The sequence below is a fragment of the Oxyura jamaicensis genome, chromosome 2 (genome assembly GCF_011077185.1).
Source record: "Oxyura jamaicensis isolate SHBP4307 breed ruddy duck chromosome 2, BPBGC_Ojam_1.0, whole genome shotgun sequence".
Classification (NCBI taxonomy): Eukaryota; Metazoa; Chordata; class Aves; order Anseriformes; family Anatidae; genus Oxyura; species Oxyura jamaicensis.
Genome location: NC_048894.1, coordinates 126,666,638 through 126,689,359, shown reverse-complemented (window position 1 = coordinate 126,689,359; position 22,722 = coordinate 126,666,638). Strand labels below are relative to the sequence as shown.

General features: G+C 37.1%; 1 protein-coding gene across 1 annotated transcript in view; it reads right to left on the bottom strand.

Annotated features, from left to right (window-relative positions):
• Positions 1–456: 456 nt before the first annotated feature.
• The window catches only part of HNF4G (hepatocyte nuclear factor 4 gamma), a 73,059-nt gene continuing 50,793 nt past the window's right edge, over positions 457–22,722 (bottom strand). Inside the window, exons 3-11 of the mRNA XM_035319275.1 lie at positions 22,327–22,495; positions 19,758–19,852; positions 15,994–16,100; positions 12,794–12,949; positions 10,550–10,637; positions 8,357–8,509; positions 7,987–8,223; positions 3,836–3,958; positions 457–3,445 (exon numbers count right to left, since the gene is read on the bottom strand). Coding sequence (XP_035175166.1) covers positions 3,327–3,445; positions 3,836–3,958; positions 7,987–8,223; positions 8,357–8,509; positions 10,550–10,637; positions 12,794–12,949; positions 15,994–16,100; positions 19,758–19,852; positions 22,327–22,472 — 1,224 coding nt within the window. The 5' untranslated portion in view covers positions 22,473–22,495 and the 3' untranslated portion in view covers positions 457–3,326. The remainder of the gene's footprint in view (positions 3,446–3,835; positions 3,959–7,986; positions 8,224–8,356; positions 8,510–10,549; positions 10,638–12,793; positions 12,950–15,993; positions 16,101–19,757; positions 19,853–22,326; positions 22,496–22,722) is intronic.

The following is a 22,722-nucleotide window of genomic DNA, read 5'->3' as shown; positions in this document are numbered from 1 at the left end:
ATGCACTACAGCAAGGAAAGAGTGATTTGAGAAAGGAAAGAGTGATTTGTGAAGTTTTCCCTGTCCAGAAAATAAAAAAAAAAGAAAAAAAAAAAAGACCATTGAACATATGTTTCATTTTAAACACATATGGAATTAAGAACAGGCTTCAATACTTTTCTGAGGCAGAACTAAAAATTGAAAACCATAGCTATGTAATACTTTGTCATGTTACAGTAGAATCAACTAAAATGCTGCCATCATATTCTTTCATATGATTTCAATATCCTGGTTGAGCAGGGGGGTTGGACTAGATGACCTCCACAGATCTCTTCCAACCTCAACCGTTTTGTGATTCTGTGAATATTGTAGAGATGAAAGCATGTACGGTTTTATACTTATTCATAAGAAGCAATATAAAGCATCATAATTGTTTACGTAAATAGTAAAAAAAAAAAAAATACCAAAAGGCAACTGTGTCATTTGGATCATTCATTTTTCTTTATTGAGTTTTGATGAAAAACAGTCCATTTGAAATATTTCCAGCAACCATTTCAATTTCAAATGCTCAACACAAAAACTTAGTATCAGAGGTCAACCACATAAAGTTACATCTTATTATAATTTAATATTTAACAAAGCTAATCATTTTTGATTTTGCATAATTAAGTTTATAAAAATAATGTTACATTTATAAAATAAATCAGCTTTTCCCAATAAATTACAGTGGTGTTCTTATTCAAAAATGTAATATATCATACAAAATAGATAACACCTTTTAGTAAGATAAAATACTAAAGTATATTTTTCATCTAGTACATTTTGGCAGTGTGAGAAAACATTTTATTGTACATTTGATACCTAAACTACAGTGTGAAAACTAAGCACATTCAACTATTATGTGCATTGCTTATAAAAGGCAGGGGTACCCAACTTGTGGACTACTTTTTATTTCCACTTAAATGTTTTTAGTCAGACCAGTGTTGCCATGTCCATGCAATGGGCTTAATTAATCTGATCCAGTGAAGTCATGCAGATCCCGCTAGAGACAAATACTCAGTGTCTTTCTATGTCAAGTATATAAAAGTGACCCCAGACAGTCAACTTCTGGGTTTCTCTCATGCATGCTTTATTTGTTTCTGCACAAAACGTTAGTGAACTTCTTGGAGAAATAATACAGTCCTGATCCCTTTAAAGTTGGTGGGAAAATTTTGGTACTTTTTTTCTGTCATAAAACCTCATACTAAAATGATCTTGAAAAAAAAAAAAAGCAATGAATTGAGAAAAAATAAATGGTAACCAGAAAAAAGAAAAATACTCTCTAAAAAGCAAGGTAAACTTTAAGAGCTACTGTGTGCAGACTTAAGTACAAATGCAACTACTTCAGAATAACGTAAGGAAAACCTGCATCTACCTGGTGGTAGATGTATTCTCATTAAAAACCAGTTAGGTCAGCTCAGCATTCACTGTATATTTATTGCCTGTTTGCAAAATAGTATCTGAAGTATAATATCAATTTGTTTAATTAACTTTAAAAGCCAGAGGTTTAATGCCTTTATGCCATCTTTGGATGTTGTGATTAAGGCAGGTGTCTGGTTCAGGATGCTCAACATCTCACCTTGAAGAATTTCTGACCTGACTGTGTTTTCTTTTTGTAAAAATTCAACAAACTGCAAAATTTTATTCTCTCTTTTTGGTTTCTCTCTATATAGCTTCTGGGCATAAAAAGTCTAAAGTACTAAAGGAAAAGCACTGCTGTCTGGAATAAATAAAATGTGCGAAGTGGCAATTTTCTTATGACATCAGTACTTTACGAACAGTGTAATTACTTTGTATACCGTAACAGATCGTTTTCACAAGAGAGATGTGGCACAAGGTGTGCTTTGTGCAAATCAACAGCGCATCCATATCCAGATGGGTTAATATAGACTCCAGACACAAAACTTTAGTCAATGCTAGATCCTTCCAAATAGTAAAGGGAGAAGGAGATGGCAAAGGGGGCTCTTCGCAGTAAGTCAATTCGTCCCAAGCATTTGAAGACTCTAAGAGTTTGAAATCCACAGAGCAAGTATTTGGTGTGCTGGCTATTTTCATGGCTTGAAATACCACGTCTCAAACCAGGAACATCTGACAGTGAACTCAGGCACATCTGTTGCTTGGGTTAGTAAGCCATCTCTCTCTAGACAGAGAGCTACTACATAACTACAACTGCTCTGTAGGTAAAGTTTAGAGTGATTGTTGAAACACACGTTCACCAGCCAGTTAGGTAAATAAACACAATGGCTACATTTACACTATTAAATTAAACAGTACAAAGTCTATATACTCCAGCCCTGAGGTCAAGTGACATGGTCTGGCCATGTTCCTACAGTTATACTCTGTAAAGAAAGTTGTCCATATTCAAAGTGCCTAGTGAAAAGTGTTCCTAGACTGGCCTAATTCCCATGGTGTGCCCAGAAACTGGGAGAGCAATTGTTAGTCCTAACAACAAAACATTCTGGGCCCCCTTCTAACATTTTAGCAATATAAATGCTAGCATTGTGGTGTCTGCACCCATGCCTAGGCACTGTCTAGTTGAGTAATATAGACATTACTTTCTATGCATATTTTTAAAAGTCCCCAAACATGTGGCAGATGCATGTGGCAGATTCTCTGATTCATACAAATAGGTAAGCAGGGAGAATTCATCTCTTTTGTGGAAATTTTACTTGAAAAATATACTTCTTTCAAATCAGGATATTAAAAAAAATAAAAGGGGGGGAGAGGGAGGATGGATATTTCTATCCATTCAGTATTTTCTCCTTTTTATTTAACACGTGCTTTGTTGGATAGCCTACTGCTTTATTATTTATGGAATCTTGGCTTTGGTTTGATTAACCCGTTTTTTCATGTCTACAATTCACAGCTAAACGAGCACTAACCAGTTCAGTCACAATGAAAAAAAAAATATTTACACATCTAAAACAATAATATTAAGACAACAACTACAACAAGAAAAAAAAAAAAGAGAGAGAGAGAGAGAGAATCTGTGCAGTTAAAAGATCGAAAAACAATATCAACCTTTATACATATTTTTCAGACTGCAGTAGCCACAGTTACAGCTGCACATGTCAGTTAGAACAGTGAGTATTACTTTCCAAATCATGAAGGGTTTTAAGAAATACCCACAGTAGTGGCTGCTGAGGAAATAATCTCTTTTATCATCCTGAGATTTTTAATGTGCAAGTGTCCTACCAATTTATTTAGTGCATAAAAAGGAAAAAAGAAGGAAAGGAGGGAGGGGGGAAGAAGGGAAGACTAGGATAAAAAAGGAAGTTATGAAGAGCAAGACAAAGAGAGAAACATTATCACAATGTTTTTTGTTTCAGAATAGACTGCTGTGCAATTACTGAAGCCTGGTTTGTAGACATTTTGTATTCTTGTCCAGAGCCTTGAGGAGGGGAAGGTAATGGTGTTTCTGGAGTTGCTGGAAAAGAATTCAAAAATAATTGTGTATTTTTATATTCTGGCCTATTCTGCATACATATATACATACTACTGCCCCAAATGGATGCTCTTCTACATTTGGCATACTTGGTAAATAGGACATTATCAGAATTTCTCAGCTTATTAAAAATTGTTCATGTGAAACCAATGATATATCGGAATGGTGCTGAATTGTTAAAATTAGATTAAATTCAAATCAAAGTCTCTTATTTAACATTGTTTAGAAATACATGTTTTTAATGTACAACTATTTTAATATAAGAATGATGATGAAATAACTCTATGAGCACTGACTAGTCACCATTTTCATTAATATTTTAAATCGTAACTTTGAAATGTTATGTTAGAAGGCTAACTTGCAATTACTTACAAATCTGTTCTGCATGTACAGGAGCAGACATTGGACTTATGAGGATAGTTTGGCCAGTTAATGGATCTTGGGCTAAGTGAGGATGTACTGGATGATGCAGATGACTGGCATCATTAGAAGTACCTGCAAAAATAACACGAGCACATAGCAATTCAACAGAGCATGTTGTTGCCAGCAATTTATATTACAATAATTACATTTCTGTAGAGCAAATATTTTGATTGGCAATTTGAATAATTGCTTCTGGGTATTCATTAAACAATTTAACCAGACTTGAACCACATTAAGCACTGTGTTTATTTGCACTGTTTTGACTGCAGTAACAGTGGATTTATTGAAATATTTGTAAGGGTTCTACAATCTACCTAAGGAATCTGCTCACAGTACAACAACCAGCACAACTAAGTAAAGGCAACAGGTGATAATAGTAAGCACCTCTCTTCTGAGAGGTACAAATGCACCTATTAGCTGACCTGAAGCACTCTCTAAAGAGGTGTGATGCTTACTGGGCATTTGTATCAGGGAAATTAAGTCAGCAGGAGACTACCAAGCCTAGGTCAGCCCACTGACTATTATCCACTGTTTTTGTTTCATGTGGGCACCAGTGATAGGAGTGATAGAAGCAGTCGAAGTAGTATTAAGATTAGAGAACCCTGTGAGTGACAGTTAGAGACTCAAAAACAGGTAGTTGCAGTCAAAGGAAAGAGGTTTGAAAGGGCCAGTCAAATCTGGCAAATCAACAAATGGTAACAGGGCTGGTGTCACAGACAGGGGTTTGGCTACTCAGACCATGAGATTCACCTTGACAAACCTGGTCTGCTAAGAGATAATGAGATTCATCTGTCAGAGAAGAGGAGAGTGTATTTCTTTGCAGGCTAGACACAAAGGTGAAGAGGGCTTTATACTAGGAAAGGGGAGGAAAGAGGAGAGTTACAGAGACAACCCAGACAACAAAATAAGGCTTAAGTTGGCATACCTCCATCAAATGCATGCAGTCAAGGAGGTGTCTACAAGATATGACTATGGGGGTTTCTCCTGCACCTCTCATGGGTTATTGGCATGTTTGGATACCTCTCTGAAGTGCCTGTGCACCAATGCACATAGCATAGGGAATAAACAGGAAGAATTAGAGATCTGTGTGTGGTTGCAGGGCTTTTATCTCATTGCAATTACAAAAATAAGTTGGGATAGCTCACATGACTGGAATATTGTCATGGATGGCTACATGTTTTTTAAGAAAGACAGGCCAGGAAGGTTAGGTGTTGGAAGTTGGTTGATTTGTTCTTTATGTAAGACAGCAACTGGAAGGTATGTAGCATCTACCTCAGAGTGGATGATGAACAAGTCAAGAGCTTATGGATAAGGATAAAAGGGCAGCCTAATGTGAGTGAAACTGTTGTGGATGTTTACTACAGGCCACCTAAACAGGAAGCTGATGAGGCCCTCTACAGACAGCTGGAAGTAACCTCATAATTGCATGCCCTGGTTCTCATGGGGGAACTTCAACCACCCGGACATTTGCTGGAAAGAACACAGGCACAAACAGTCCAGGAGGTTCCTGCAAAGCACTGACAACAACTTTTTGATACAATTGGAGGGTAGATGAGACAGCAAGGAGAGGTGTGCTGATGGACCTTGTACTAACAAACAAAGGACTGGTTGGAGAAGTAAAAGTTGGCAGCAGACTTGGCTGCAGTGACCATGAGATGGTCGAGAAGCAGGGAATTAAGTAGTATTTCAATGCTGGACTTCAGAAGAGCAAACTTTGGCCTCTTCAGGGACCTACTTGGAGGAATTCCATGGATTAGGGCCCCAGAAATGAAGGGGTTAGGGTGGGGAGAGGGGTGTCCAAGAGAGATGTTTTTTATTTAAGCATCACTTCCTCCAGCCTTAAGATAGGTGCATCTCTATAAGTAAGAAGTCAAACAAAAGGGGTAGGAAACCTGCATGGATAAGCAAGGAGCCCCTGGAAGAACTCAAATAGAAGAAGGAAGTACATGAAATGTGGAAAAAACAATAAGCTACATGGGAGAAATACTGGAACGCTGTCAGAACATGCAGGGATGCAACGAGGAAGGCTAGGATACATGTGGAATTAAATCTGGCAAGGGATGTCAAAGACAACATGAAGGGCTTCTTCAAATACACCAGAGAGGAAGACTAGGGAAAATGTGGGTCTGCTGCTGAATGGGGTGGATGTGACAAAGGATACAGAGAAGGAAGAATTACTGAATGCTTTCTTTGCTTCAGACTTTACTGCTAAGGCCAGGCCTCAGGAATCCCAGGCCCTGGAGACAAAGAAAAAGTCTAGAGAAAGAGTGACTTTCCATTGGTTGAAGAGGATCAGGTTAAAGATCATTTAAACTAACCTTATACACACAAATCCATGGGCCCAGTTGGGATGCATTCACAAGTGCTGAGGGAGCCGGTGGATGCTATTGCTAAGCCACTCTCCATCATCTTTGAAAAGTCATGGTGAACAGGGGAGGTGCTTGAGGACTGGAAGAAAGCCCATGTCACCCGAGTCTTCAAAAAGGGCAAGAAGAAGGACCCACAAAACTATAGGCCAGTGAGCCTCAGCTCCATCCCTGGAAAGGTGATGGAACAGTTCATCCTGGATGTCATCTCTAAGTATGTGGAGGAAAAGAAGGTGATCAGGAGTAGGCAGCATGGATTCACCAAGCGGAAAGCATGCATAACTTACCTGATAGACTTATATGGTAGAATGACTGGTTGGGTAGATGAGGGGAGAGCTGTGGATGTTGACTACCTTGACTTCAGCAAGGCTTTTGGTACTGTCTCCCACAGCATCCTCATAGGCAAGTTCAGGAAACATGGGACAGATGAGGAGACAGTGTGGAGGGTTAAGAACATGGATGGATGGCAGAGCTCAGAGGGCTGTGGTCAGTGGCACTGAGTCTAGTTGGAGACCTGTAGCTAGTGGTGTCTCACAGTACTGGGTCCACTCTTGTTCAACTTATTTATCAATGATGTGGATGAACGGATAGAGTGATTATGCTTGCTGGTGATACACAACTGGGAGGAGTGGCTGGCTCACCAGAGGGCTGTGCTGCCATTCAGAGAGACCTGGATACACTGGAGAGGTGGACTGATGAAAACCTCATGAAGTTCAGAAAAGGGAAAGTGCAAAGTCTGGCACCTGGGGAAGGACAACTCCAGACACCAGTACAAGTTGGGGTCTGATCTGCTGGAAAGCAGCTCTGCGGAGAAGAGCCCAGGAGTCCTGGCAGACAAGCTAACCATGAGCCAGCGGTGTGCTCTTTTGGACGAAGGTCAATGGTATCCTGGGGTGCCTTAGGAAGAGATGCCAGCAGGTTGAGAGAAGTAACCTTCTCATTCTACTCAGCCCTAGTGAAGCCACATCTGGAATACTATATCCAGTTCTGAGCTCCCCAGTACAAGAGGGTTATGGAGCTACTGGAGACAGTCCAGCAGAGAGCTACAAATATGATTAGGGAACTGGAGCATCGTTCTTATGAGGAAATGCTGAGGAAACTGGGCCTATTTAGCTTGGAGAATAGAAGGCAGAGAGGGGATTTTATTAATCTATACAAATATCTTAAGAGAGGGTGTCAAGATGATGGGGCCAGTCTCTTTTTGGTGGTGCCCAATGATAGAATGAGAAGCAACAGGCACAAACTGAATCACAGGAAGTTCCATCTGAATATGAGGAAAAATGTCTTCATGGTGAGGGTGAGTGAGCACTGGATCAGAGAGGATGAAGGGGGATAGGTGATACCTTTTCAGGAGATATTCAAAACCCTCCTGGACATGATTCTGTGTAACGTGCTCTAGGGGACCCTGCCTGAGACTGGGTGTTGGACTAGATGATCTCCAGAAGTCCCTTCCAACTTCAAATATTCTGTGATTCTGTGACTCTGTGAATTCTATGTTTAGATATCCGGCAATGACTGAGAAAAACACAATAAAAAGGACTGAGGGAACAACATGAGCAGCCAAGTCTTTAGCCAACAATTATATGACCCAAAGCTCAGTGCAGTCGTTGTGGCAGTAGTCACAGTGCTCACTTACATCACGATTCCCTCAACATCCTTGTATTCAACAGATTCCCTCAACATCCTTTATTCAACAGAATAAAACATGGTAAATTTGAGAGGTTGTTATCTTACCTCCCAGTAACATTTCCTGAAGCAAACTGTCAATTTTAACCATTCCAAATAGTTTAACTAACTGTATTTGCTCAATCATTTGCCAAGTGATGCTCTGGAGTGTAGGCAGTAGAAGCAGAAGTTCTCCAAATCTTCCTCGGGAGTCATATTGACGGTCATTGATATAATCCTCTAAACTTATTTGGACTTGGAACCGCATGTTCTTAATCTTTACTGGATTACTCAAGCCCTTTGCATCTGAAAAAAAAAAAAAAAAAAAAAAAAAAAAAGGGCACTTGCTACATGAACAAAGATTATAAAGATTATTTTCAATATAATCTGAACAAAATTAATAATAGGCAGTAATTCTGAAATATTTTCAAATATGTACCTGGGTCAAAAAACACAATTGCTTTCAAGCAAGCATACTCATTGTCATCTATTTGAATTTCCTGGAAGGGTCGAACTAGTTCATCTAGAATCCGATTTGCCACTCGACTGATCTCTACTTCAGTACTGTTGCGATGGATTATGTAATTGTTACCTTGGAGAGAAAGAATACCAACATGTTGATTGATATAAAGATTTAGATGTAACATAATAAATGAAGAACATTTTCAAAAGTATACTTCATTTTGCTTAATCATTATTTTTTTATTATTCAATAGCTCTCCATTATATCATACAAAACTGTTATTTTGCAAATAATTACAGCTCTCACCTAGTAAATAAACTGTGTGGACGAATATGCCAACATGTGTAGTTACTGCTTAGTCTACAGGACTAAGGTGGACATTTGAATGCATGAACATGGAGGAAGTAGGCCTTTAAACAAAAGATAAATATAATGTAAATCAATCTAAAAATTCTTCCTCCTCCATTACAATAACATATCCCAAGCTGAATGATCAGGATTTGTCCATGGACAAAGAAAACGTCTTTCAGAGAAGGCACTAGGAATGCTTCTTTATCCAACAGACGCTCCTATTATTCCTAATAAAACGTAGAAGTATCAGAAAATCTTCAGTAAAGAACCAATTTTCTCTGCTCTTATCCTTTTAAATTTTGATATTGGGTAAGTGACCATTTTGGTATCTTCATTCAACTTCTGTACAGAAATCATCTACCATAAGTAAAGAGAACAGTGGGAAAACAATAGAGCTTCCAGAAGCCACAAATCAGTTTTTGAATGAAAAAAATGATGATTGTATCACAAAAGATCCATGCCAAATGACTCATAAACTATATAGGCATCTACGTCTAGGCATCAGAAATAAGCCTTAGAGCCTCAAATTGTTTCTTCTTTTTGTATATATGCTGATTCTGGTGATGCTGACTATATTTTTTCTGCTTATTTTCTCATTATTTGTCCTTATTACTTACTAATCCTAATAAAACTGTAAATATCTCATTTTTTATTTCATTAATTTTGTCAGTAAAACTGCAGCTAGAGAAATAAGCTACATCAAGGAAGTCATTTGTTTCTAATTTGAAAATATCACTGGTGCCAGTAATATCTCCAGAGCAATCTCCACTAATATCTTTCTGTTGTTTTAATGTTATGGTATGTGTGAAAGTAAATACAAGCTGATTTAGAGCTATGAAAAGGTAGTCCCAAAGAGAGCAAGTAGCAGAAAACTTTCTTGTACCACAACACTGATGAGTCCATATTCTTCATAGTCTTGACACACATCAACATTCCAAGAAGACTTACATGCTTTCTCACAAAACAGCCAAAGTACTGCACATATTCAGTGAGATGATTTTGGAAGGGTGCACTTAAGACTGGCAGAGTACTGTGTCAGACAATGCTAACATCATAATCCAGGTCATTATGCACACAGGCACACATCTCATCATATAACTGTGCACCTCTGTTGTGTGAATGAACAGAAGACATGCTTCCACCATGTGACAATGTCCCTTTAGCCATGGTCTCTTTATATAACTCAGAAAAGGTGTCATTTACAGTGATCAACAATAAGTTTGTCTCATGATTTGTTACACATGTGACACTCTTCAGCATGCCATGGATGTACCTGTCTCCCACATGACAGGGGACAAAAGGATTGCTCTTTACATGATGAACATGTGCTGTCAGGGCAATAGTGAAAGACCTCTTGGGAAAGATATTTGCAGGGAACAGGCCATTCACTTTTCTAGCCTGTAAGATCTCTATCTAAAGAGCTCTCGGGAAAGTGCCAGATAAACAGTTTTCATGAAGACTGAAATGACTCCTCTCTTTAAGAGACTCCTCTCTTAAATGGTTTCTTATGTGTTTTCATTGTTGTTTTGTTTTGATTGTTTGTTTGGTTCTTGCTTATTTTTAATGGAACAAAGATGCCAGAAAGATTGCTAATATAAGGAAACAATTTGCTAGGAACTCTCTGAATTGTTTCTTATATCTGATCTTTATCCATGTTAATTCACAAAAAAAAAATGTCCTGCTTTTGCTGAAACAGGGCATGTGACATTATGTCTTTAATAGTTGTTTAGCATTCACAGAACAGTTGTCCCACTCAAGTGATTACATGTACTAGTGTACTATAACGTCATTATTAATTGAAATAAAATCAATATTTACCTAAAAGTAAAATGTCCTTATACCCCATAGACCGTTTTGCTGCTCCAAGCAATAGGTGTTCCCCAGCATGTGCTCGTAACAGGGCAACCTAAAAACAAACAAACAAACAAACAACAACAATAACAACAAAAAACAGAAGATTCATTAGAAAATAAAGCAAAACTTCTAAAGAGGGGAAAAGAAATGAGGATGCATATTACCACAGATACATTCAGCTATAGGTACAGTTAAGATTCCAAGGTACAATGTAAACTAAATGAAAAAAAAAAACTTTTATTTTGTAGCACTGAATTAATAACACACTATAATTATATTGTTATATTTTGTCACTTCTAATGGTTGGTCTAGATTTTAAACTTACAGCTCTGCAGAATACTTCTCAATAAATACTGTACTTGCATTTATTTCCTAGTGTTTATTTCATTAACAAATTTTGCTCTGGAATTTTAAGTTGGTACTAAAGACTCCAGTGGGTTGGAATGAACTCTGGTGGTAAATTCTGCAGTATCGCTCTGTCATTTTTTGTCACATTGAACCAAAAATTTATGTTGTCCTTAAAAGAGCTTTTTTCCCCAACACAGCCAGATATGCTAAAATATCTGTTACAGTCAACAACAAAGAAACCTGATTCATACCAGGAAGGCAGTTCAAAATGTGATCATTAGTTTACTCTTTGTCACCTATTTACTCTCCTTTTTAATGTCTGCTTGAAGCACTGACCTCAATTTCCTCACAGAATTTGTGTCTTTGCAAGCAATTCTTTTCATATGAATCCAAGTCAATACTTTATGGGTGATGTAAAGGAACACAGCACCTATGAATACTTAATGTGTTAAGACTCATCAGATTCTCTGTAGAGTTAACTTATCCACTATTTTTCTAAGGTACTTAAAGTTCAGGAATATTTCCCAGACATACTCTTTGAGCAGTGCAAGGGTGGTTTCAGCCTTAAGTTCTCTCTTATCTTTCCAAGCAATATATATATTTTTTTTATTTTTAAGAAAGCCAGTAACTTTTTAATGATGCCTGATCCTTTCCATATTCTTTCATGCCACCTAAATAAGTTAAAAGCAGCAATATTTATTGCTTGCTTTTGTTGCCCTTATGGAAGCATGGCATTGTATTTAAAGATCTAACATTATTTTTCTCATTCTTTTACATGAACAGATTTTTAACTTATTTCAGTACTTTGAGCATGTGCACACACATATTATGTGTGTCTACTAAAGCATCAAGATCCTACTTTGGAGGGAATCTTCTGTCTCCTGAAACAGCTCCATATACATGAGAAAGAGTATACCAGCAAATGAGCTCAGTTTTAGTTTCAAACCCAAGGATGATCTAACCCTCTTCATGGGACTTTATTAAAAACTGAAAGACTGAAGAGGCAAAAAGAAGGACTTCTCAATGCCACTTCCCATAGGCATTTTCAAGCTGAATCAAATGTCAGTGGACTGGAATCGGGAGATACTGAGCCATGAATTAACCTTCTACCCAGGCGGCCAGTGACAGGACTTCCTACTGCAACATGAAGACACTTGTTCTAAGTGTGCCAGAATGACGGACTCTGAAAACCACTAAACATTAGGTGTATTACAGATGTGATGATAGGTCAGACCTCTGTCACATATAAACCCTGATGAACCCATAAACTTTTGATGATTTTTTCCCCACAATCTTGTTATATATGATAAAATTTGAGTCATTATGTCATATGAAAGATTACTTGCTATAGAATGGCATCAATACGTGTGTGGCAATTACTCAAAATTCTGATCACTTATTTTTTTGTAAGCAAAACCTGCTTCATATTAAATAGCAGAATGTCTTAAACCATATTATAATGAAAGACGGACACAAAATAGACACTTTGAAAGATAAGAAAAAAAAAGTTCTTTTTTTTTGAAAGATTTTTTTTTTCATTTTTACATTCAGCTTGGTATCTCCTTGCAAAACAATGCAGAAAGCACAAAATGCTCAGCGAGCTATAAAATTGCTGAAGACTTGATTTCTTGTTTTAAAAGGCTGAAGTCATAAATCTCCTCTATTTTTTTGGGTGGTAATGTTATAAAACTTAAAAACCCCCCGCGCGCCCCCCCCGGGGCCCGGGAGAGGATCTAATACCCAACTCATATTTGATCAGGAAAAAAGAAAAAAAAAAAAAAAGACTGTTTACTCAAAATTTAAAGATCACAGAAATGACACAACAGTAATTAAAGTTCTCTCTTTGGTCTCCTCTTGTACCTGGTCATCCAATGGTAACTCACAGAAGCCTGGAATATATTTAGCCCATTCCACCAGGACCAAAAGTTGTTGCTTCATAGATTCACAGACATCACTAATACCAGCAATTTTCTTAGCATTTATGTCAGTGCTTGCACCAGGACTGGAGACTGAGATCTGGACATATTGAAAGAGAAAATTAATAATATTGAATTTCATATAATTGCATTTATATGACAGGTTAACAGCACATTATAAATAAATAAAAAAAAGACAGCAGTTATCACACACTCTTGAGACATTGCTTGACTGTGTAGACCAAATAACTGCCAACAATAAATTATATTTTTTCTCATTATTAGCAGTGTTTATTAAAGTATGTTTAAAATTACACTATTCGTATCATGAAACAATATCTTCTATTATACAGATGGGAGGGGAGGGGAGGGGGGAGGGGGGAGAGGAGGGGAGGGGAGAGGAGGGGAGGGGGGAGGGGGGAGGGGAGCGGAGGCGAGTACTGTATGAGACCTATGAATCTGAGTTTCACCTTCCATTTTACTTAAAAAGCATCCTCAGGAAATGCAGTGATTTGGTTGTAGCTGCTATCCCCACCCCAGTCCCAAGATAAGAAAAGGTTGATTGATTTTTATATAGCTACAAATTTCATGATGCTGGATGCTGTTTAGGTTGACTGCTACCATATTCCCCTGATTTGCAGATCCATGTTAAATCCCCCATTGGGATCCATGGTAAAATCCCGTTTTACTTGGGTGGTCAAAGGGAGCTGCACTTCTGAACTAAAGCCCAGCACTTCCTAAATAATTCAGTAGCCTAATACCTTGAAAACAACTTAGATAGTAATGGCAGTTAACCATCTGAACATTACTTCTCAGGGGCATACAGCAGCCGGGCAGGTGAAAAAATCCTCAGACATAATTCAAAGGCTATCATGTAGGAAAAACATTAGAGACATTGTCTCTTTGTAGGCAGACAATCTGTGAAATCCCTGCTGTAATCATGAGTCAATTTCTGGCATCTGTTCTACAAAAACAAAGTTGAAAATACTGAGTATAATTCAGGTAAGAACTACCAGAGTCATTCAATCTAGAAAATCCACTGTACAGTAAGAGAATAAAGAAATTCAACATATTTCTTTTTTTTTTTTTTTTCCAGAAAAGTAAGAGGAATCTCGATCATGATTCAAAAATACCTACACAGAAAAAAAAGGTTTTGATAGCAGGATACTCTCTGATCTACAAGAAAAAGATATATTTCCATCCACCAACCAGCTGGTGGGAAGGACCACCAAAGAGGGGAAAGAACAGGCTGTTTGAATCATTAGACTTATCGACCCATGAACCTGATACACTCTCCATCCTTTAATATCTTTTAATCAAAGTGATGTAACTTTATAAATGACACCTTCTAGGAAAAAATATGGGTCGTGTGATGAAATTACTTTGTGAACTTCTGTTGGGTATTCATAATGAACTCCTAGGTTTACATCTCTTTAAAAGGACGAAGCTCTGAACTTTTATTTTTTCTATTTCTTCATTGCTTTGACCTGTCCCTCATTTCTGGGGACTCAACATGGGAGTCATCAACTTGATGAACATGACAATATAACACTATATCCCTATCATCCTGAGAAGCGTTAGTGACTCATATCTTTACTGATATGAGAATTTACCATGTCCCTTTCACAATTACATGATCCAGAAGGCTTCTCCTGTACCTGTGAGAAAAAAATTGTACTTGGACAATTTGCCCTCATGAGGGATATTAGGGGACAAGACAATTTATTTTCCCCATTTTAATATTAAAAAAATAAATAAAAATAAAAAATGGAAGAATGCTATCTTCTTCATTTTCAAAGCTGAAGGACTTAGCCAATTATTTGTGACACTACCACCATTTCCAAGTCTCTTCTCAGGACTGAACTCATCTTACAGGCCCATTTGATTGAGGAGAAAAAAAAAAAAAAAAAAAAAAAAAAGACTTGAAGGATTTCACTTTTCCTTTCCTTCATGTTAATGTCACCTCTTGGTCTTTGAGGTGACTTTCATATGTGCTTGGCTTATTGGGAGAAATTCTCTTCTACTACAACATACCAAATAATAATACATTCATATGTATGCATAAGGTTTTAGGACAAGAATCTAACAGCTGAAAAGAAGTTTGTGGCAGAAAAGACTGAGGACATGATTCTGTTTAAGACAGCTCTTAATGCTGAACTGCAGGTGTCGGTTGGAAATGATTAAGGGAGTAACACACACAAAGCACAATAAGCAAGTTCAAAGAACTACTAAGGAGGTAAAAATAGGTATATTTTTCATACTGTATAGTATGAAAGGTAGGAAGGTACATTACGTTCATCTAGTCTGCCAAGACATGCAATATGTGCGAAAGACTATCACCCAGTAATTCCTGCATCAATTCTTTACAGACAGGTTCACCCTAAGAGAGATGTTGATAAAGGATGAGATTACAAAACATTTGGGGATGTATAAATCATTCAGCATGAAATCATAAAGGTGGCAGTTAAATTCTAAGTAAGTTAGTAAGAGGTGCAAGAATGCAGAATCAATGACCATGATTTATCTGAGTTGCAGTGCAGAAAAGGACTGGAGACTGTTCCAGTCAGTAATTGATTGAACATTAAAAAAAAAAAAAAAAAAAAAAAAAAGAAAGAAAGAAAGAAAGAAAGAATATTAAGTTCAGATGTGACAAAGAAAATTAAAAAGCAAGATGTGAATAGACTACAGTTGGAACACTTCTGTTTGCCGTATTTATAATGTCTAAGGATATTAAAAATGGGATTTTCAAAACAACCTAAGGAAATGAGTGTCCACACCCCTTTGAAATGTAATGGCTTTGGACAATTTTTTCCCTAATGTTTCATGAGACAGCCTGTCTCAAGGATAGATAGATGCCACAAGCTGCCTGAGACAGCAACTGATTTAAAAGCAGTAAGAACCATAAAGCTTTATTAAGAAAGGTGCCTAGGACATATTGTCCTGGACAAAGTAGAATTTTTTTATTGACTTTGTTTTAAGAAGGTATTGTATTGCTGATTCTTTCATTGGGAAGTCGAAGCTGAGTGCATTTTGCAAGTAGGAGAAAAAAAAATCTTCATTTAATACGATGAGAAACTGAAAGTATTTAACTATTGCATAAATGTTCTTAAAGTCAGGAAATAATTTTATGGTAGATCTCAGTACCTGACGGGAAAGTGTCTCAGCTTGTGACAGTGTGCTAATAGATGGAATGTTGCAGCCATCAAAATTGTTTCTTCTTGTACTTATTCTGTCCCGTTCATTTTGTACAGCTGGAAGAAAATAATTGTCTCATTTATTAACTTGTAGACATTACCACACAATATCATTTCAGAGGTTTACTAGAAAACCATAAGAATCAAAAGATATGACATTCAAAAAATACTTTCTGCTTTTAGTTCTGCGTAATGAGGAAAGATTACAATACCTGTTTGTGGTCCTTATCCATATAAAGACGTTTGCCTGTAAAACTAAATATAACTAGTTGCATCTAGATACTGAATTAGTAGCACTTTTGTGACTGTCATTATTAAAGTTATAAAAAAAATATAATATATATATATATTTCTTCCTTTGAACTTGAACATATTCTGTCATTTTGTTATTTCACCCACTTCAGTATATGAGGTTTTATGACAATGATAGAAATTGACATCTCTGGACTGCTGAATAGGTCAAGAGGCACCACCACTGACAAAATGTCTGAGTGAGAGGAAGTCTGAAAGCCCTGTTCTTGGTTTTCTGTGAAAAACCCTGAAACAGAATGAATGGCTAACTAAATCCTCTACTAATGTAATTTGAGGGCTTAAATCTCAAGCTCCTCAGTGAAAATGAATTCCTAGCCAGCTTACAGAGCATTAACTAAGTACAAAAATATATAATAATATATTAAAAAGGCAAGAAAAAAGTTCCAGGAAAGTAAGTTTTGTCTCATGGGGTCCTAAAAAAGCCAGTTAAAAAGACTTTGGATAAGAAATCCTTAGTTAGTACATGGAAGACTCATGAAGCAACAAGGCTTACTTTTGAATTCAAGGAAGAAGAGAAAATAAAACTATCAATCAGATTTTTCTAAGACCCAGACCATGTCCAAGATTAGGCCAAGAAGGGAAAAAAAAAAGAAAAAAAAAACAACAACCACAAAAAAGAATTATGCTGATCAAAATCATTGCACAAGGGATCTCATCATCTTTTAAGAGCAGTAGCTTTATTTCCAAAGATACGTTTGCTGTTTTGTGGGAAACAATCTTCATTACAAAATTTAGGAGTAGTACCAAAAGCTTCAATAAAAAAAGAAAATAAATAAATAAAAATTCTGTACACTGAATGGTTTTCAGGGTTTATCTGAACAATGCACACATTTTATTCCTGAGGTGTAGTAACTTTTTGCGAAGGACATTCAGTGATGGGCCTTTTATTAAGGTCACAGTAAGAAATGTTGCGCAGTGATAAACACAAAGTGCTAAATATTTGTGCAGACGTGAAACAAACAAACAAAAAACCTTTTTTACAAGAATGGAGAATAAACATTCACTTTGGATCTCAGCAGCTTAAGTGCTACATAGCTAAAATAAGGTCAGCAATGATTGGTATTACAAAAATGGTACATTACTGACAATCACTAGTGAAAGTCAGAGCACTTTGACACGCATAGGCAAATGATTCTATTTGCTCTTGTGTATGTATAATTTATGACAGACTGGACTGTCTGTCTTCCTAAAACCTTTGTTCAGACTCCATCTGCATAAGAAGTGGGAATATTTGCTCAAAGAGGGCTTGTATAGACACTACCAGCTGAAGCCCTTTTTCACTTTCACACTGAAAGAGAGATTTGCTGAAAACAAGCTGAGAATACATCATACAGACTATATTACAATTACAGTATAAGATTTAACCTGATGTTGTACAGAGGTCTAAAACAGAATATGAGTAGTGAAAATTACAGTTTAGTCTCTTCAATTACTTTAGTACTGGGAAGCCTTGAATAAAAGTGGCTTGGACACAAGGAAAAATTAAAGTTCTGTAGGTAGGGGGATCAGAGGAGGCAGAACAGTGTAAATGAGGTTAACCGTTTTGAATAGGATATATCTTTTTGGTTCATAAACATAAGTCAGCAGCATGCCTTGTGGTGGCATCAGCAAACCATGCACTGGGCTTACTAGTATATGGGAGACATTGGAAAACTGGGAGGTGCCCAGTGAAGGGCTATGGTGATGTAACCCACAGGTTGTCCAAGGTGAAGCAGGGAGAGCTGTCTTTTTTTATATGGCAGAGTACCAAGGTGGAGGTGGAGGTGGAGGTGGGGGTCTAATTATCTTTAGAGATATTCCTCTCAGATGCACAGTGAAAAGACAAGAGGTAATGGACACTACACTAATTGCAATATAATACATTCCAATTAGATATTAGGAAGAAAAATCTTCATGAGGGTGGTCAAGCACTGGGAGAAGTTGCTGAGAGAGCCTGAGACATCTCCACTATCGGGGACTGTCTAAACCTGGCTAGACGGGGTCCTTAGCAACCTGATGGAAGCTAGAAGTTAGCCCTGCTTTAAATGGGGGCCTGGACTTACAGATGTCCCTTCTGAGGTAAACTGTTCTTTAATTCCAGTTTTTGAATGTCTGTAAAGTTCTGCTTTTTGCAGAAGTTTTACAGCTGCTATGGACTTGAAAGTCTCCCCTTTTCTTCGTTTTAGATTGATAATATATACCCAACATGTTACTGATGTTATTAATTAAAATTTCAGAAGATTAAACTGTGCTCCACAGAAATTAGCAAACCCATTTCATACATTCGCAGTGCTACTACATTTAGAATATTCCCATGCAGTCATAAGGAAAAAATACTTTTTATCTCATACCACAACTAGATCCCTAGCAAAGAAATACTATGGTAGAAATACACACACACACACACACAAATAAATGAATAAATAAAAAATCCCTCATATTAGGAAAGCTATGTCTAGACTAAAGCTAATATAGACTAGATACAGTACAAGAGAGTCAAGTGCTCACATTGCAGACTGGCCTTCAGGTAGACATACCATGTTACAAATAAAACAGGTTGCAAGGAGTATCACAGCAAACATAAATTTTGTGATGAAAGAACCATTTTAACTGCTTATTTGAACCAGATTAGGATGCCTTTTGCCTCTACATTATAACCAGCAGTAAAGCCAGGCCCAGTAAAGCCAGCAGCCTGGTACAAGAATTCTGATATTCTTACTGCCTTTTTTTTTGCTATTGCTTTGTAGTGATCTAATCCTTCCACTTCCACAAGAAGATCACTGGGATACCCATGTTTCTTCATGTCTGCCATGGAGATGCCTAAATAACAATCTTCCCATATACACAAATGAGAACCCCAGTGAGGTTAGAAGTCTTTCTGATTATGGACACTCCACTCACTGACAGTTACCGCTATTAATCTCATCAGTACTTTTTCTCCCAACCTAACAAAGCTTCCTCTTGTTTAAATGTTTCAAACATCTAAAATTAAGGGAAAAAGAAGTAAATTGGCTCTGTAACTTCAGCAAGGTAGAAATCCTAGATGTGGATTTTATTATTCAAATTTGGTAAAAAAATAAAAATTTGAAGTAAAATCTCATGCTTTGAACTTTTCCAGGCATACGGCTCAATGCTTAGAAATGAATAAATTTTGGTGCCAAGATTCATGGATTAAACAGTTTCAGATTCACTTTAAACCTATAATGTTTTCTAATGCCCAAAATGTTAAAAATTCTTACCTACCTGAAAATTAGATGATGCATATGTCACCTCAGTATAAAAGCAATTCTCCATCATTCAGGCACTAGAGCAGACTTTTCTATTGAATTATTCTGCCGTTATTTTTTTGTTAATTTTGATTAAATTTTAAAACACATTCAGATTATTTCTCTTAGTATATCAAATAATAAATGACTATATTACCTTCTTTTTTCATTCCTGCTCGGAAACATTTTTTTAAACGACAATATCTGCATTGATTCCTTTTGTCCTTGTCAACAACACATTGTCGATTGAATCTATCAGAGACAAAAAAGAAGAGTAAATATACAAAGCATTAACAAAGCACCACCTTGATTATGAAAACTAAATAATCTGTCCTGACAGAATAATGTCTATAATCACTTTATATATATATATATATATATATATTTCCGATTAGCCACTCTTGAGAGGCATTTCATACCTCCTTATTTTGTAGGCGTGTGTGTGTGTATAAAGTGTGTATTGGAACAGACAAGTGTAGAAAAAACACTTTTCTCTACAGAAAGGGTTGGGGGGGGAGAGGTGAGGGTAGAAAACCTACTAATAGGAAAAAGATGGGACAATTGATGAAAATGTCAACTGTTACAAGCATGGAGGAGCCCATACATGCAAAACCAGTACCTTTGGATGGCAAAGTTTACTTTTTCCAGGAGATACCAAAGAACAAGCTACTTGCTGTGTCATTACAGATGACAACAGGAAATGTGAGGAAAAAAAAAATGAATACTACAATAAAATAAAGACATGAGGAAACACAAAGAGCATGACACTACAAAAAGCTTACCTAGCTTTCTCATTTACCCTTACAGATAGATGTGCTTACAGAGAATGGATATGAGGCATCCCCTCCTCTCCATTTGTTTTTGCTTTTTTGCTGTGCATGTGTTAGATAAATATATATATATATGTTTTCCAGAGCTCTACTTGGAGTCAGTTATATCAGCTCTTGTCATACCACTTTGGAAGCATGCCTATGACATGTCATCATGATCTACCTATAAGGCAGTGTCCTGGTTTCAGTTAGGACAGTTATTTTCCCTCCTAGTAGCTGGTAGGGTGCTATGTTTTGGATTAGGATGAAAAGAGTGCTGATAACATGCTGATGTTTTAATTGCTGCAAATCACTGCTTATACTAAGCCAAGGACTTTTCAGCTTCTCACTCTGTCCTACCAGCGGGCAGGCTGGGGGTGCAGCAAGAGCTGGGAGGGGACAGACCCAGGACAGCTGACCCAGACTGGCCAAAGGGGTATTCCATACCATCTGACGTCATGCTAAACAATATATAGGGGTGGCTAGCCGGGGTGGGGGGGCCGGCTGCTCGGGGTTGGGCTGGGCATCGGTCAGCGGGTGGTGAGCAATTGCATTGTGCATCACTTGTTTGTACATATTATTATTATTATCATTATTATTTTCTATCTTAATAAACTGTCTTTATCTCAACTCACAGGCTTCACTTTCCCGTTTCTCTCCCCCATCCCAGAGAGGGAGGGGGGAGGGTGAGCAAACGGCTGTGTGGTGTTTAGCTGCCAGCCGGGTTAAACCACAACAGGCAGATACTTCCTTATAAGAATGCTCAGTGTTCAAGAAAGAGTGGAGCAAATGTTTCCAGCAACAAGACTGTAAGTTTTCTTTTACTGGTCTGTTTAAATTCATAGAGGATTCCACATATTCTGTGCATGACTTAAAACTGGCATATTACAGACCTGTGCATGCACAGAGCAATTCCTCAAATATTGTACACATACCTGCAATATGACAATTTGGGCAGCTAAGCATCCAAAAATTAGGAGATCACCATTCATACTGACAGGGGGGAGTGCAGTGGAGAGGGGAATGGTCACTAAAAGGAGCAGTGTGTCACCAAAGTGGAAAGATGTGTAATTGTGCTTGAACTGTCTTCAGAAGACTCATAAATCTAAACTTTCTGTTCAGAAACTGCCTTCATAAGGAGCAATTTTATAAGGAAAAAATAAAAAATAGTTAAGAATCACACTTTCCACAATGCCAGTGAAAAGGCAAGAAACTATTTTTTTTTTCTTTATTTTCAGGAGATCCCTTTCTGGACATGGTTCTGGGCAACCAGCTCTAGGTGTCCCTGGGGGGTTGGACCAGATGATCTCCAGAGGTCATCCAGAGGTCATCCTTCCAACCTTAACCATTCTGTGATGCCTTTCATAACCATAAAAAAGTAAGACAGCTCTTTAGTAATAAAATGATTTTTTTTTCTAGTAGAGACAACAAAAATATAATTCATAGGAAAAAAAAAAAAAAAGCTAATATCAGAAAAATATGCTTGGCTTTGATAACTAAGGTAGGACTTTCAAAAAGTCCTTTCTTTTTCAAAAACCTTTCTTTTTATCATTTTGTTTACAAGTTGTACAGGTAAAAAATAATAAAAAATATATCAATGAATCTGACTCCCTTATGAGAAATTAAACATTTATTTAACACAAGCATGTACAGTGCATGTACAGTGTTACAAGCATGTACAGTGTTACAGAAATTTCACCTCAGAGAAGCCATTTATAGATAGTCCAATTCAGTAGTCTTGAGTGGAAGGGTTTTTTTTTCCTAATTTTGAGAACATGCCATCAGTTACATACTCCATTAAAACTTTGTTTAGAATTCCTTCAGATAAAGCTGAAATACCCCTAAATAGTTCTGAAAATTCTAAAAAAATCTGAAAGTAGTTTTTATTTCGTGCACCTAGAGGAACTTTTTTAATACCTGCATGTATAAACATGATTTTTCCGTATACTTCGTCTGAAGAATCCCTTGCATCCATCACAACTGGAAGCACCATAATGTTTTCCGGTTGCTCGGTCTCCACATATTGCACAGAGACTGCTGACTCCACTGTCAACAGTATTCATGTTGAGAGCTTCACCTGAACTATCTGAGGAGAGGCAAGAACAACATATGTAGTTATGGACAAGACTTTCAACAATGAGCCCATGACCAATTTATACTTAAATTGAGGTGTTTGGATTTTTTTCTCTTCTAATTGACACTTAATATTTATTTACCACAGTATATATGATTATATCTGGTTGTCATTCTGATGAACACTTCCAAATTGATAGAGTCAGGTTAGCAGAATTTATGAAGCTCACAACAGAAATA